The sequence below is a fragment of the Nycticebus coucang genome, chromosome 2 (assembly GCF_027406575.1).
Source record: "Nycticebus coucang isolate mNycCou1 chromosome 2, mNycCou1.pri, whole genome shotgun sequence".
NCBI classification, from domain to species: domain Eukaryota; kingdom Metazoa; phylum Chordata; class Mammalia; order Primates; family Lorisidae; genus Nycticebus; species Nycticebus coucang.
Window position 1 is genome coordinate 36,614,864 of NC_069781.1, and position 14,843 is coordinate 36,629,706.

At 38.8% G+C, this 14,843-nt stretch overlaps 1 protein-coding gene across 1 annotated transcript in view; it reads right to left on the reverse strand.

Annotated features, from left to right (window-relative positions):
- PLPPR1 (phospholipid phosphatase related 1) overlaps positions 1 to 14,843 on the reverse strand; it is a 294,596-nt gene that overhangs the window by 25,952 nt on the left and 253,801 nt on the right. The window contains exon 4 of the mRNA XM_053567453.1: positions 6,387 to 6,519. Coding sequence (XP_053423428.1) covers positions 6,387 to 6,519 — 133 coding nt within the window. The remainder of the gene's footprint in view (positions 1 to 6,386; positions 6,520 to 14,843) is intronic.

The following is a 14,843-nucleotide window of genomic DNA, read 5'->3' on the forward strand; positions in this document are numbered from 1 at the left end:
AGAGGACATTTTGCAGTTTGGAGACATTTTTGATTGTCACTAGTGTAGGACAGAGTGCTATTGAACTTTTGTTTTTAAATTTATTTATTTTTATTAAATCACAGCTGTGTGCATTGGTGCAGTCAAGGGGTACAATGTGCGGGTTTCATATACAATCTGAAATATTCTCATCAAACTGTTTAACATAGCCTTCAAGGCATTTTCTTAGTTACTATATGTAGGCATTTGTATTCTGCATTTAGTAAGCTTCACCTGTACCCATTCTAAGATGCACTGTAGGTGTGGCCCCACCTGTTACCCTCCCTCCACCAAAACCTCTCCCCTCCTGAGACAATCTCACTTTGTCACCCTCAATAGACTGCTATAGCATCACAGTTCACAGCAACCTCAAAGTCTTGGGCTCAAGTGATTCTCTTGCCTCAACCTCCCAAGCAGCTGAGACTATAGGAGCCTGCCATAACACCCGGCTATTTTTAGAGACAGGGTCTCACTCTTGCTCAGGCTGGTCTTGAACTCCTGAGCTCAAGCAATCTGCCTGTGTCAGCCTCCAGAGTGCTGGATTATAGGCGTGACCAACCATGCCTATACTTACTGAACTTTCTACAATGCACACAGGCCTTGGTCTTGATACTTTTATTGTCTGGTTCAGAAGCAAAGCAGGGTGCCTGGACAGGTTGAACTTCCTTGGCCATCATACATTCCCTGGGCACCTGGTTCCCTGGCATTGTCCCTGTCAACTCAGTTCTCCCTATGTAACAGCCTCGCCTCTCCATTTAAAATTGCATATCTGTCCCTTTAAAGTCCCTATTTTCTTTCCCTAGTTATTTTTGTCCATAGCACTGACCTTGTAACACTATAGTTTACTTATTTAATGTCTGGTTCCCTCCATTAGAATATAAACTCAATGAAGACACATTTCTATTTGGTTTACTAATGTCCTCAACACTTTAATCAGTGCAGAGCCTGAAGTAAGCATTCAGTATGTCACTTGTTGAAGACTGAAAGAACATGACCTGTCCCCCCATCTCCCTGCCTATATGCTAATTATAAACACTGAATGTGAGTCCAGATGAACTGAATCAAATGGTGTGTCTTTTAAGATAAAATACATTTAGATGACTTTCAAAACTGAGAAGGATTTTCTAGTTCTCAAAGGCTGACATTATGCTTGTCTCAGGGTACCAATTCTTACAATCATAAAACATTATGACCTTTGAAATGGCATTTAATATATTCATGCTTCATTTAGATCACACTTAATTTATGGCAATTAATTAGCCTTATGTGAATTAGCTGTTTACCATGACACTTTTTATTCTGTCCAGTGCTACCTGATTCCTTGGACCTACCCTAAATGGCAGAAGACTTGGTTGGTATTTAATTAAATTTTTATTAGATGTAATAATGGAATAACTATGCAACCTCCAGAGGAAAAGACTCTAATGAATAGCTTCTGGATGAAGGCTATTTTAGGTGTTAATAGTTTAATCTTGGCATATTTGGATTAGTTTTTTTCATTAACTCTGAAGAAAGTAGCTATTCGGGAAGGGAAGTTAATTTGATTTTCCTTCAAATGAACAGCAAACAAACCAAAAACCCTCATCAAATGCTAATGCTTTTCTATTTGTTACTTTTAATATTAAATCAAAAAGTTGCTATCTAATATTTATAAGAATATATTTACTCAGGTATATTTAAAAACTGAATTTAGCTGAACTTCAAAAATTTTGGGGAAAATGTGACTTCGTAATAGTCTTTGCTGCTGAAACAAAACCATGGGTTTCTCTCTCCTGATAATTTAAATGTACACGTTGTTGCTGTGTAATGCAGAAGCAAAAGAAATGGTTTATGAAGGGAAAGGAATGGAGAGGAAAGAAACCAGGACAATGAGAAATCTAAACATATGTTTTACTAATTTGACTACATTTATAAAATGTTAGTCCAATTTGTTAATTATTTTCTAAAAGACTATTAGATATTTCTCATTTATATTATGATAACACAATTTTAATCCATAAAATATATATTTTCTGATCATTTCCTTAGAACAGATTATTTGAAGTGGAATTTCAGGCAAAAAGTATACTTTTTTTAAAAAGCAATTGAAATACATGTGTCAAACTGCCATACAGAAAGGTTATATTTATTTTCACCAGAAATACATTGGAATCCCAAGTTTTTTCTCATCCTTCAAAGTATAAAGTTTTGAATTCATTGGCCCCTTTTTGTAACATGAAGCTGATGATATTTGCTGAGAAATACTATTTGTAGTGGATTCTAGAATAATTACATAAACTACGAAAGTCATGCAATTTCAGCTTAATTAGAATGGCTAGCTCAAATAGTTGTCATTTTCCAAAGTCAATTACATAAGTATATATTTTGGTGGTTTCTGGGCTAGGAAAAAAAAAAAGACTGTTGAGCTCTTTATAATAACATTTCTAGTACATTTTGATTACTACCTTAGTTTACCCTAATTTTTTCATTTAAAGGGTCTTTATTCTAAGTAGTTCATTTTCTTCTTGAGAGAAAAATTAATTCATGTACACTCAGAAAGGATAAGTTACCCTCCTCAAGATAAACAGGACCCTGCCCTCACCCCTCCACCTCCAACCCTCTTATATGAAAAGTCAGAACAGACTTTTCCAGCTTTCTCTTAGACATTTTCTTATTTATGCACTTTAATTTCCTAGAACTAGGCTGAAGAGTGGTAATAAAGTTAATTAAACAGGAGGCAAATGAATATTTAAGGATCAGCATTTATGAAACTAGTTTTAGGCAATCTGTGATTTAACAAAAGTTTATTTTGCTTGTGTTCATCTCCCCAACAACCCACATTTATTGAAAACCTGTGTGCCAGGCATTCTGCAAGATGCTGTTAATACAGACTGAAAAAGATATAGTCCTTGTTCCTTAAGAGAATACAAAGGAATAGAGATAACTGATTGAATTATAATTAAGTACCTATAACAGAGGTAGGTGCTTAGGGGTGGGGGCCTAAAAGACAAGGCACAACTACAATAGAACCTCTGTATGTTGCCCACTCCAGGGACTGTGACAAACTGGCCAACATATGGAGGTGGTCAACGTAAGGAACTTTCACTTGAGTGTATGTGGTGCATGTCTAGTCTATGAAAATTAGGTCAGTGTAAGGAGGTGGTCAGCTATGGAGGTTCTACTGTAATTGTCTGGATTGGTAAAAGGTAATGTTTAAATACCATCCTGAGGGATGAATAGGATTCAGCCAGCTTTTAAAGTGAGGGGGTGGCGATGAAATCTTCTGGGCAGAAAGAGCAGCATGTGAACAGGCTCCACGGCAGGCATCACACCATCCTTTGGAGGGCTTGTTAAGCTGTCTAGCCTGGTGGGAGAAGAGGTCCTCCTGTAGGGATGACTTGGGATGGGGCTGGGGACATTGAGGACCTCAGCTCATGAAATCCTCTGTAGGCCATGTTAAGAACACTGAAAATACACTGAAGGGGTTTAAGCAGAGAAACAATTTATTCGTCATATTTAAGATCAATGGTCTTAATGCAAAATGATCAATAGAAGGTATTTTTGTGGGGTTGGGGCAAAAGAAACAAAGTTGTAAGACAAGGTATAGGAAGGCCCACTTAAAGGTAATAATTTTTTTCTACACCAGTGGGTTCTCAAACTTTAATATGCATTGGAATCACCCAGATGATTTGTTAAAACACAGGTTATCTGGTTAGAGCTCCAGATTTTATGATTCAGTAGGTATGGGATGAGGCATAAGAATTGGCATTTCTAACACGTTCCCAGATGGCTTAGAACAGCAGTTCTCAACCTGTGGGTCGCAACCCCTTTTTTCTGTTTGTAACAATGCGGCAATTAGGAAGGTTGAGACCAGAGGCTCAGAATGTCCCGTAGGTTTTCTTTTTTTCTTTTCTCTCTCTCTCTTTTTTTTTTTTTTGTTTGTTTGTTTTGAGACAGAGTTTCATTCTGTTGCTCCAGGCTAGAGTGCCATGGATGGCGTCCTAGCTCACAGCAACCTCAAACTCCTGGGCTCAAGCAATCCTTTTGCCTCATCCTCCTGAGTAGCTGGGACTACAGCTACATGCCACCATGCCTGGCTAATTTTTCTATTTTTGGTAGAGATGGGGGTCTTGTTCTTGCTCAGGGTCGTCTCAAATTCCTGAGCTCAAGTGATCCCAGAGTGTGAGGATTAAAAGGAGTGAGCCACTGCACCTAGGTTTTCAACTTGAACAACTCTGCAAATCCTGGTGTCATATAACACAAGAAGGAAAGCACACATGTGCTTTTTTACCCAGTAATCCTCTCTGCCTTCTGATGCTATTTCCTCTAATTCTCCAAGTTTTACACATTCCCTTTGGCTAGCATCTTTTCCTTCCAAACAACATTACATGCTGTTTGAACATCCCTGGCTTATGCTCCCAGGATCCAGCTCTCTGTTAACTTGTTATGATAGATCCACATGGACTAATGTTTCATTGATTATGAATGTGGGAATTTGAAGCAGGAGCTGAATTTCTGCTTGAAACCCTAAAACCTGAAACCATGCTTCATGTAATGTCTCCAGTGGGAATTTCAGGCACCAACACAGGCAATCTGGAGGGTCCATTCCTGGTTGGTAGGGGTCTTCGGACATCCCTTAATAAACAAAGACTTGCTGTGCCGATCCCCAGGGCCCTACATAAATGACAGATGCTTTTCTGTCATTCTTTTATCCTTTGGACCCTGTCCCAGCTGGAGTGGGTTACAAATAAGTACAAATTTGTCTTTGCCAAGGAAAACAGTGACATTTAAAGATATCCCATTTAATTGTAATAACTCTCTTTGAATAACAAGCTTTAATTACATGTGCAAAAAACCGAGCAGACACTCAGATCTTCTCTGAATCAAATTATGTACATGAGGGCATGCATATGCATACACACACTACTCAGGGAAAAGTTACGCTATCCCGTTTTCTACTAGATTCTTCATATATACAATTAGAATAAAATACCTTGCGAGTGTTGGGTAGATGAAATGAAACAACATATACAAAATGTCTAGTTCAGTGTTTTGTATAATATTCTCTCTCCTCCTCTTATCCTTTGATGCTTTGTCATCTTGCCACTCTGAAGTGATCGGACTCTGGACATCTTTGAAAGGAACTGTTGTGTGGAATGAGTGACCTAGACCACAGCCATGTTGACCAGGGTATATGTGATAAGTCAATTGCAGACTTCCATAATCTGCAAACACCATCAGGAAACATCTGAGCCTATTTTAATGTTAAGGGTTTCTGCTTTCAAATTAGATTTTCTTTCTTTCTTTCTTGCAGTTTTTGGCCGGGGCTGGGCTTGAACCCACCACCTCCAGCATATGGGCTAGCGCCTACCCCTTTGAGCCACAGGCGCCGCCCCAAATTAGATTTTCTTAAGCTTGCCATGGTACTACTTCCCTCATTCCCACTCCAATCAGAAATTATTACATATTTGATTTTGATGTGGTCATCTACTTATTGCCTGAGGAAATTCAACCCTTTCCTACAATAGGAAAAAAAAAAGATTGAGGATTACCAAAAGAGTTATTAAGAGCCTAATGTTTCTGTCCTCCCCCCACTTTCTCAGTTGTCAGTTCTGTGTGTTCTAAATGGTACCGTGGCTTATGTTAATATCAACCATTTCACACTTTGGGAGTTTTATCATGGCTCTCATGAAAATCTGGTTAGCAGGTATTTACAGGATCTTATGTGGACATTGCGATAGTTATCATCTACTGGCATAGGAAGTCTGCAAGATCGGTATTCCTCCCTGTACCTACACACCTCCATTCCCATAACTATAAACATTACTAATAGCCCCTCAAGAGTTTTTATGAAAGTTGTAGAGGGAGTTAGACCATGCTCTTATTATTGCTTGTTATGAGCACTAACAAAAGTATTTGTTTTAAAATGTTGGAAAGTCATTATGTCAAAAAATTTGGTGGATGAGATTTCTTACTCTTGATAAGTTCCTGGCATAACAAAATTACTGGATGGGAAATCTGTCAGGAAACGTAGTTTCTAAATTGATTTTATTGGTGTCCCCACCTTTCTTTGCTCGCTTCAGATATATAGCATTACGTAATCAATATGCAAATATATGTCCAAAGGGAATCTGAGATAAATGCAATGTAGTGGGGAAAAAAAATCAAAGTTGCAATCATTCACGAGACAATTTAGTAAGTACTACTTCACGGGTCAAAAATTCAATTTGATCCGAGGATTGAGCTCAGTGTCTACATTTTCTGGAAAATCTCCAAAGCAGCCCTTGCTTTTAAAGTTGATAGTTTTGTAGATTATTTTGTCAAGCGTGTTCATATTTAGTAAGTTTTACCTACACACAAGGCTTAGTTTAGCATGCTCTTGTACTCACCTGTGAATCTTATGATCCTTCGGAGTAAGGGGTTCAGGTAACAGCATTCTCCAGTCAGAATTGTTTTCTCCTGAGCAATCAGGGATTCCCTTGTTGATTTTATGAAATACATGGATATCTCACCAATAAAAATCTGGGGAAAGAATGTTTAAGAAATTACAAGTTGGGGAGCTGTTTGAGAAGAAGGACTAGCGGTTTTATTTTCTTTAATAATAACTTTTGAAGATCTACGATCCTTTTAAATGCTATCAGGTTGGTGAGATCAAGAGTTAGATAATAGTTTGCATTCAGCACCATAAAAAGAACTAGAGAAAGCTATAATCATCTCAGGTAGAGTTCAGTCTACAATACTAACTCCTAAGGCCATGTAAAGACAACTTGGCATAATTGTAATAGAATTTATGACAAGAATAATGCTGGGATTGAATTTTTCTTTAACTTAGCGTGTGAGTTGCAATGATGAGGAATGATCCAGACAGACAACGCACCCGATTAGGCACTGTGCACACACATCATAGTAAGTTGCAGTGACAGCTCATTTAACATGGTTGATATGTTCTTAAAAACAGACTTTCAGTGAAATGGCATACTGTATGCTATCGGAACTTAAGTCTTGTTTATGTCAGTGTATGGTAAAACTGGTTTTGTTTGTTTCACTTAAGATGTATTTTTTAAGAATTTATCTACATGGGCGGCGCCTGTGGCTCAAAGGGGAAGGGCACCAGTCCCATGTGCTGGAGGTGGCGGGTTCAAACCCAGCCCTGGCCAAAAACCACACACACACACACACACAAATTAAAAAAAAAAAAAAAAAAGAAAAGAAAAGAAGAATTTATCTACAACATTGAGGATTTATTGCATCACTTCCTTGTGTGGCAATACCATTACTTACAATATGATTCCTTATTTGATCACGTTTGCCTCATGAGAGACACTTCTACTCTGTACTGGTTGAATGTCCCTTCCTTTTATTTGTACCTCTCTCCTTTTGTCTTGAACATATATGTCCATTTAAACTGTAACACCCTTAGGAGACCGGAAACTCCCTAATGGCAGGGGGCCCATAGCTTATATTTCATTTTTTTTCTTATTAAATCATAGCTGTGTACATTGATATGATCCTGGGGCATCATTCACTAGCTTCACAGACCGTTTGACACACTTCAGAGAAAAGGGAACACTTTTGCACTGCTGGTGGGAATGCAAATTAATACGTTCCTTTTGGAAAGAGATATGGAAAACACTTAGAGATCTAAAAATAGATCTGCCATTCAATCCTGTAATCCCTCTGCTGGGCATATACCCAGAAGACCAAAAATCACATCATAACAAAGATATTTGTACCAGAATGTTTATTGCAGCCCAATTCATAATTGCTAAGTCATGGAAAAATCCCAAGTGCCCATCGATCCATGAATGGATTAATAAACTGTGGTATATGTACACCATGGAATATTATGCAGCCTTTAAGAAAGATGGAGACTTTACCTCTTTCATGTTTACATGGATGGAGCTGGAACATATTCTTCTTAGTAAAGTATCTCAAGAATGGAAGAAAAAGTACCCAATGTACTCAGCCCTACTATGAAACTAATTTAGGGCTTTCACATGAAAGCCATAGCTTATATTTCTGTATTACCTTTGTAGCACAGTGTATTCCCATTTTCAATAAGGAACTGACATGAGGCAAGTTTTCAACAACTCTGAGGCTGCCACAACTGAAGAATGAGACCCATCAATGAAGAATAAAAAGTTAATTACTCTCATCTATTGAGTATTGGGCATCAGGCATGTTAGCATAAGATTTTTTTCATGCTCACAAGATTCCTTACTGTAGGTACAATTATCCTTGCTTTACTGGTGAGGAATGGAAGCCCAGCAAGTTTAGGTCATTTACCCTTCGTGAACAGTTGGCACGTGGAGGCATTGATATTAGTGTACAGGTCAACAGGGTTTTAAAGTCCACACTTCAGCTCAGCGCCTATAGCTCAGTGGGTAGGAGGCCGGCCCCATACACTCAGGCAGGTGGGTTCAAACCCAGCCTAGGGCCTGCTAAATAACAATGACAACTGCAACAAGAAAATAGCTGGGCATCGTGGCGGGCGCCTGTAGTCCCAACTACTTGGGAGGCTGAGGCAAGGGAAATGCTTAAGCTGAAGAGTTTGAGGTTGCCGTGAGCTATGATGCCACAGCACTCTACTAAGGGCAACATAGTGAGACTCTATTTTGTTGTTGGTTTTTGTTTTTATTTTTATTTTTGAGACAGAGCGAGACTTCGTTTTTGTTTTTTGTTTTTTTGAGACAGAGTCTCATTATGCTGCCCTCAGAGTGCTGTGGCATCACAGCTCACAGCAACCTCAAACTCTTGGGCTCAAGAGATTCTCTTGCTTCAGTCTCCCAGGTAGCTGGGACTACAGGTGCCCAATACAACACTTGGCTATTTTTCTTTTAGAGGCGGGGTCTCTTGCTCAGGCGGGTCTTGAACCTGTGAGCTCACGCAATCCACCCACCTTGGCCTCCCAGAGTACTAGGATCAAAGGCATGAGCCACCACACCCAGCAACTTATTAGTTGCGAAGACTTTGAACAAATTAGCCTTTCTGTGCAATCATGATAGCAGTGTTTATGTTTAATCAACTATATGTAGTATATACACATGCACACATGAATTGCTCTGAACAGAGCCTGGAACATATTTTGCACCAAGTAAGAGGCTGAAGTTAAATCAATGACAACTGCTTTAACATTTTTTATTACTATTGTATCATTATTACAAAGTATTTTGCTAGATCACTGGGGCATCAGATTCCAAGATGAATAAAAGAATTCTGTCTTCCATAAGGAGGATACAATCTACTGAGGAATACACGCAAGGACTATACGTTACGTACATTACAAGGTTCTAAAAAGCCGAGGCTCCCGGGTAGAAGGTGATGTCGCTCTTCTAGGAAAACTGGGTTTGCTGTAGTCAGTTTTCATCCCTAATACCAACTGCACCTCATGGCTAGGCCACTGCTGCTTAGTACATACTGACAATATGGCACTTTTATTTGTTAGGAGGCTAGGCCACTGCTGCTTAGTACATACTGACAATATGGCACTTTTATTTGTTAGGAGGGCCTTTCTCCTTTTCCATGAACACTTGATCCAGACCTCTATTATAGTTCTTGCCCATCCCACGGAAAATGTCAAACTATCCTTAAAGACCCTGAGTTAGTTCTTCCTGTTCATGGCCACTGCTATCTTAATTTTTGTTTCCTTCTATATGCTCAGAATCTAGGATGTGATTCTTCCTTAAAAAAAAAAAAAAAAAAAAAAGTTTTTTTTATTTAGAAAGGAAGAAAAATAGACTCCTCTAGGCTATGGAAAATGTTCAGTCTAACTGTCTTATAGGCAACCAGGCCCCTGACAGCCCCATAGCTCAGCAAGGCCTTTGGAGTTCTGGATTCACAATGCACTTCCCTAGAGACATCCTAAATCTCAGTGTGGTGACCTTGAAATGAACAGTGCTGGCTCACACTGACATTGGAAATAAAAATGGGGGAGAAAACAAACCATCAAAAAACAGAAGTCATTAAATGTTCAGGCTAAGATGATTATAACAGTCACAAAACAGCTTATTTTGACAGAATACTGTTTTAAAAACTTTAGTAGCTCCATTTAGTCTAGCAATAAATTTATGATGACTACATCTTAGCCAGAATCCTTTTTTTTTTTTTTTTTAAACTGAACAAAGTGATCCTCAGGAAGCCTTGTCACCTTTTTGAATGACAAGGCTTCCTTGGGGTTGGAAGTTGCTTGGGGATCATTACCAGTCCCAGCAGAGATGGGGCAGATGAATAGAAAAACGTGGTGCCACAGGGGCTGAATCATGGAGAAATCTACCATGCAGGGCCAACGGAGTCCAAAACAGAGGCTCAGCACTGGCACAGAGGGGCCCAGTGAGTCCCAAATGGGGTTGGAAAGTAGGCGGGAATTGAGAGTTTAGGGTCACAGGCAAACAACGGCCCAGCATGCATCACCTTGGCAGGCAGTGAATAGATACACTTGTGCAAAGTCGGAAATATTTTGCACCTAATATCCCCTGGTATTAACTAGGAACTGATGCTCTGCCATGTAAAAATATTCAAACAGCTTTAAGAACTCAGCCCTCTTTCTTTTCTCATAAGACCTATCTCTGAGAAAATAAGATGCCAAAGGGCTTTGTTTGTCCCAAAATGTATGATGAAACTGCACAACTGTTTTCATCCCCAGTGAACAGATGGGGATAAATTCATGCATGATTGGTTAAAGAAAACAGCATTTCCTTGAGGGACATTTCCCTGGTCCTACAGACTCGATTAGGTATGCTTACTTCACATATATCCTTACTTTGTGTTTCCCTTTTCTAACTCCTATCACAATTACATATTATTGTGTTATTAGTTAGGGGATATCCTGTTTATCTTATTCTTGGTTGTACCCTCGGAGCCTAATGTAAGGTACACAGCAGCTGCTCAGTGTTGAATGAATTAAGCACATCAGGTTAATGAAGGTGCTTTCGAACACAAGTTTAAGCAGACTATAAAGAAGAAAAAAATGGTTTATATTATTTATCTTTCCCAATTCAGTGAAAATGTCACTGCCTCATAACTTTTCCAGGCGCCTCAGAAAGATGGAGCCTCTGTCCTGTCACTGCTCAAGCACGTTCTACAGATCTCTACCCAGTTAATAGAATTATTTGCATGTCGCTCTCCATTTGTCTGTGATCTTCTCGAGGGAAGAGCTTTTGTCTTTGCTTGTACAGTGCTTCGAACAGAGCGGGGTAAATAGTAGGCTCCATTGAAAATTTTGAATGAATAAAAAGCTGAATCCTTAAAGGACCTACTTACAGGTAGAACTCTCCAACTTGAATTTCTCTGAAGACAGTTTCAGAAATTACAGAATTGTTCTTTCATTGCTTAATGGAACCAACTCTTTTACACTGAATTTACTTATTTAGTGTTCAACAGTTTTGGGGAGGGAGCACCCGCGTGGTGCCTGGCATTAACACTGGAAGTACAGAGTGAACAGATACATAGTGGGGAAATAAGGAATATAGACATACAGGTTTCTGCCTCCAGTTCCTGAGACTGAGCTCCTAAGACCTTTGTGATTTCCCAAGTGACCGAAGCATGTTTTGTTCTAATGAGGTGACTTGATGGGCTCCTGGAGAGCTTAAGGATGGGGCTGGTTGCCAAGGCAACCAACACGTGATTAGTGGGTTGGAACTTTTAGATCCTCTCCCACCTCTGGGGAGAGGAAAGGAGCTGAAGGTGGAGTTAATCACCAACCAGCTAGTGATTTAATCAGCTGCGCCTACATAATGTAGCCTGCATTAATAACCCAGAGGACTGGGCTCGGGAGCCGCAGGATGCTGAGCACGTGGAGGTACCTGGAGGGTGGTGCACCCAGAGAGGGCATGGCCCATAACTTGCTCTATCCACCTCTTTCATTAACTATTTATCTGTATCCTTTGAAACATTTTATGATCAATTAGTAAACATTAGTGAAGTGTTTCCCTGAGTCCTGTGAGTCTTTTAGCAAGTTAATGGACCCTGAGGGGAGAGTGGTAGGGACCCTGATTTATAGCCATTTGTTCAGGAGTTTAGGTGACAATGTACCTCTTGCAAGTGGTATTGAAAGTAGGGGCAGTCTCATGAGACTGAGCCCACAACCTGTGGGATCTGATGCTATCTTAGTGTCAGAATTAAACTAAAGGGTACCTAGCTGGTGTCCCTTGGAGAATTGCTTGGTGTATATGTGTGTGGGTGACCCCATATCTGGTGTCAGAAGTGTGGTATTGAGTGACATGTAAGAGAACAGAAAATGTTCCTTTCCTTTGGAAATGTCACACGACACATGATTAAAAAATAAACCAGAGAAATTGATGGATACGTGAGGATATTCAATAAAAGAAATAAGCATTGCTTCTCTCAGCTGTTTCAGACACCCAAAACATTCTTGCTCTATAGGAAAAAAGATGTGCAAATTCTAGAAATTCTCCATTCAGTGAGGCTTTCCACCATTTACAAAAGAGGGCAAAACAGCAAGATACAGAGTAAGAAAATTTACCCACAGCCTGTTCTCATTAAAACACATTTACACATGCAGATTTAAATGAAATAATTCTAAGGTATACCAACCTAAACAGAACTTACACAAAAGAGTATGGGACTCAAATCCATAAGTAAAATGTCCTAAGACTCTCATGTCAAAAGTGATACCAGGAGTACTATCAATCAACAACATGCCAATCACAAGTGAGGTATGGCGCATAAAGGAAAAAGTCAGAGCAAGGGCTCATACTAATGCATATGTCTAGTGCCTGTAATGTATTAAGTGTAATGACTATTTGCATAAGGAATAAAAGGAGGGAGGAAGTCATTTTAGATTTAAAATATAGCGAGATATTTTGGCTTTCAGTTAAAACTATGATGGGAATAAATGTTGATATGATCTAGTTCTTGCCAATGAGTAGGCTTCAGGGTCATTTATTTTCCTGTATCTTAGTGCACAGAGAGTGGTCCATTCACTGGGTAACCTATGAATGAACCACCTGCACTATAGTCCAGTATAGGATCTGATTCTTCTTGGAGTAGAGGAAGATCATAAAGTTAACGTTCATCTTTCTGCCAAGCCTTCAGCCCACGTTGGATGCCATTTTGCACGTGGTGGCAGATTTTTGACTCTGGTTTTGGCAATGGCCAGGCTCCTCCATCTGCACCTTTGCTATTCCACTCTGCCTCAATCCATCATTCTTCTCAGAGAGCAGCTGGAACACGTAGGACTCTCCATGTGTTCTGACCTATTTTGGTCTTTATGATGGTTGGCTAACATACATCATAATACTTGTGGCAAAGAGAGTATCCTCCAGTGAGAAATAGCCAAGGCCAAACTAGATCTGGCAATGAACTGCAAATGCACATGCATTCCATTGGTGCAGTTCTCATCCCTCAGCTGGGCCAGCTACAATTGACGTAAAATCTTTAGAAGACAGAGAAGATGCTTTAAGTAACAAAAACTGTTCTATCTTGAAAAAGATATATTTTAAATAAGGAGACCCAAATACCAAATATAACCCTCAAACACAGTGCATTAGTTTGGTGCATTACCTTTTGGGCTGCATGTAATTTGGTGTGTTAGGCTACATTTCTTTACAAATTTATTTTTTAAAAATTGAAGATAAAATTGTACATATTGAGCACAATGTTTTAAAGAGATCATGCAAATTTACTGAACTTGTTATTTCTAACAATGTTTTTAGTGATGTCTTTAGGGGCTTCTAGATATAATAGCACATCATGTGCAAACATGGACAATTTAATTTTTCTCTTATTTCTTTCTGTTGCCTAGTTATTCTGGCTAGCACTTCCCATATAATGTTGAGTAGAAATGGGCAGCTTTACCTTATCTAGATCTTTGAGAAAAAACTTTTCCTTGTTGAGTATGATATTAGCTGTGTTGGTTTATCACATATGGGCCTTTATTATGTTAAGGTATATTCCTTTATACCTAATTTGAGGGTTTTTAAATCTTAAATAATGTTGAATTTTGCCAAATTCTTTTTATGTATTTATTGAAATGATCATTGGGTTTTGTTCTTCATTCTGTTAATGTGATGTATAACATTTATCGATTCGCGTATACTGAACCATCCTTGCAACTCTAGGATGAATCCCAGGTCCTCATGGTGAATGATCTTTTTAACTTAGGGTTGATATTTTGTTGAGGATTTTTGCATCTATGTTCTTCTGGGAAATTGACCTATAGTTTTGTTTTCATTTCATGTGTCCTTATCTAGTTTTAGTATTGGACAAGGATGTGTAATTTTGGCCTATAAAATGAGTTTGGAAATAGTCTTTCCTCTTCAGTTCTTTGAAAGAATTTGAGAGCTAACATCTGTTCTTTAAGTGTTTGGTAGAATTAAGTAGTGAAGCCATCAAATCCTAGGCTTTTATTTGTCTTTTTAAAAATTTTTTTTATTAAGTCATCTACACATAGATCATGAATACATTTATGCATATGTGGGGTACAATGTGTTGGGTTTTTTTATACAATCTGACGTACATCAAACCAATCAACATAGCTTTCATCTCATTTACTTGATTATTATGTTAAGACATTTATGTTCTACACTTGACAGATTTGACTCGTAACCCTTGCAATATGCTCCATAGGTGTGGTCTCGTCTTTTACCCTCCCTCTATCAAACGTTACCCCCCCACACTCCATTTCTCTCCTTCATTCTGGGCTATAGTTGTGTTCTATCTTTCATAAGAAAGTGTGATTAAATGTAAGTTAGTGTCATAGAAGTACTGAGAACATTGGATACTTTTTCCTCCATTCTTGAGATACTTAGGAGAATATGTTCCAGGTCCTTCCATGTAAACATAAAAGAGGTAAAGGCTCCGTCTTTTTTAAAGGCTGCATAGTATTC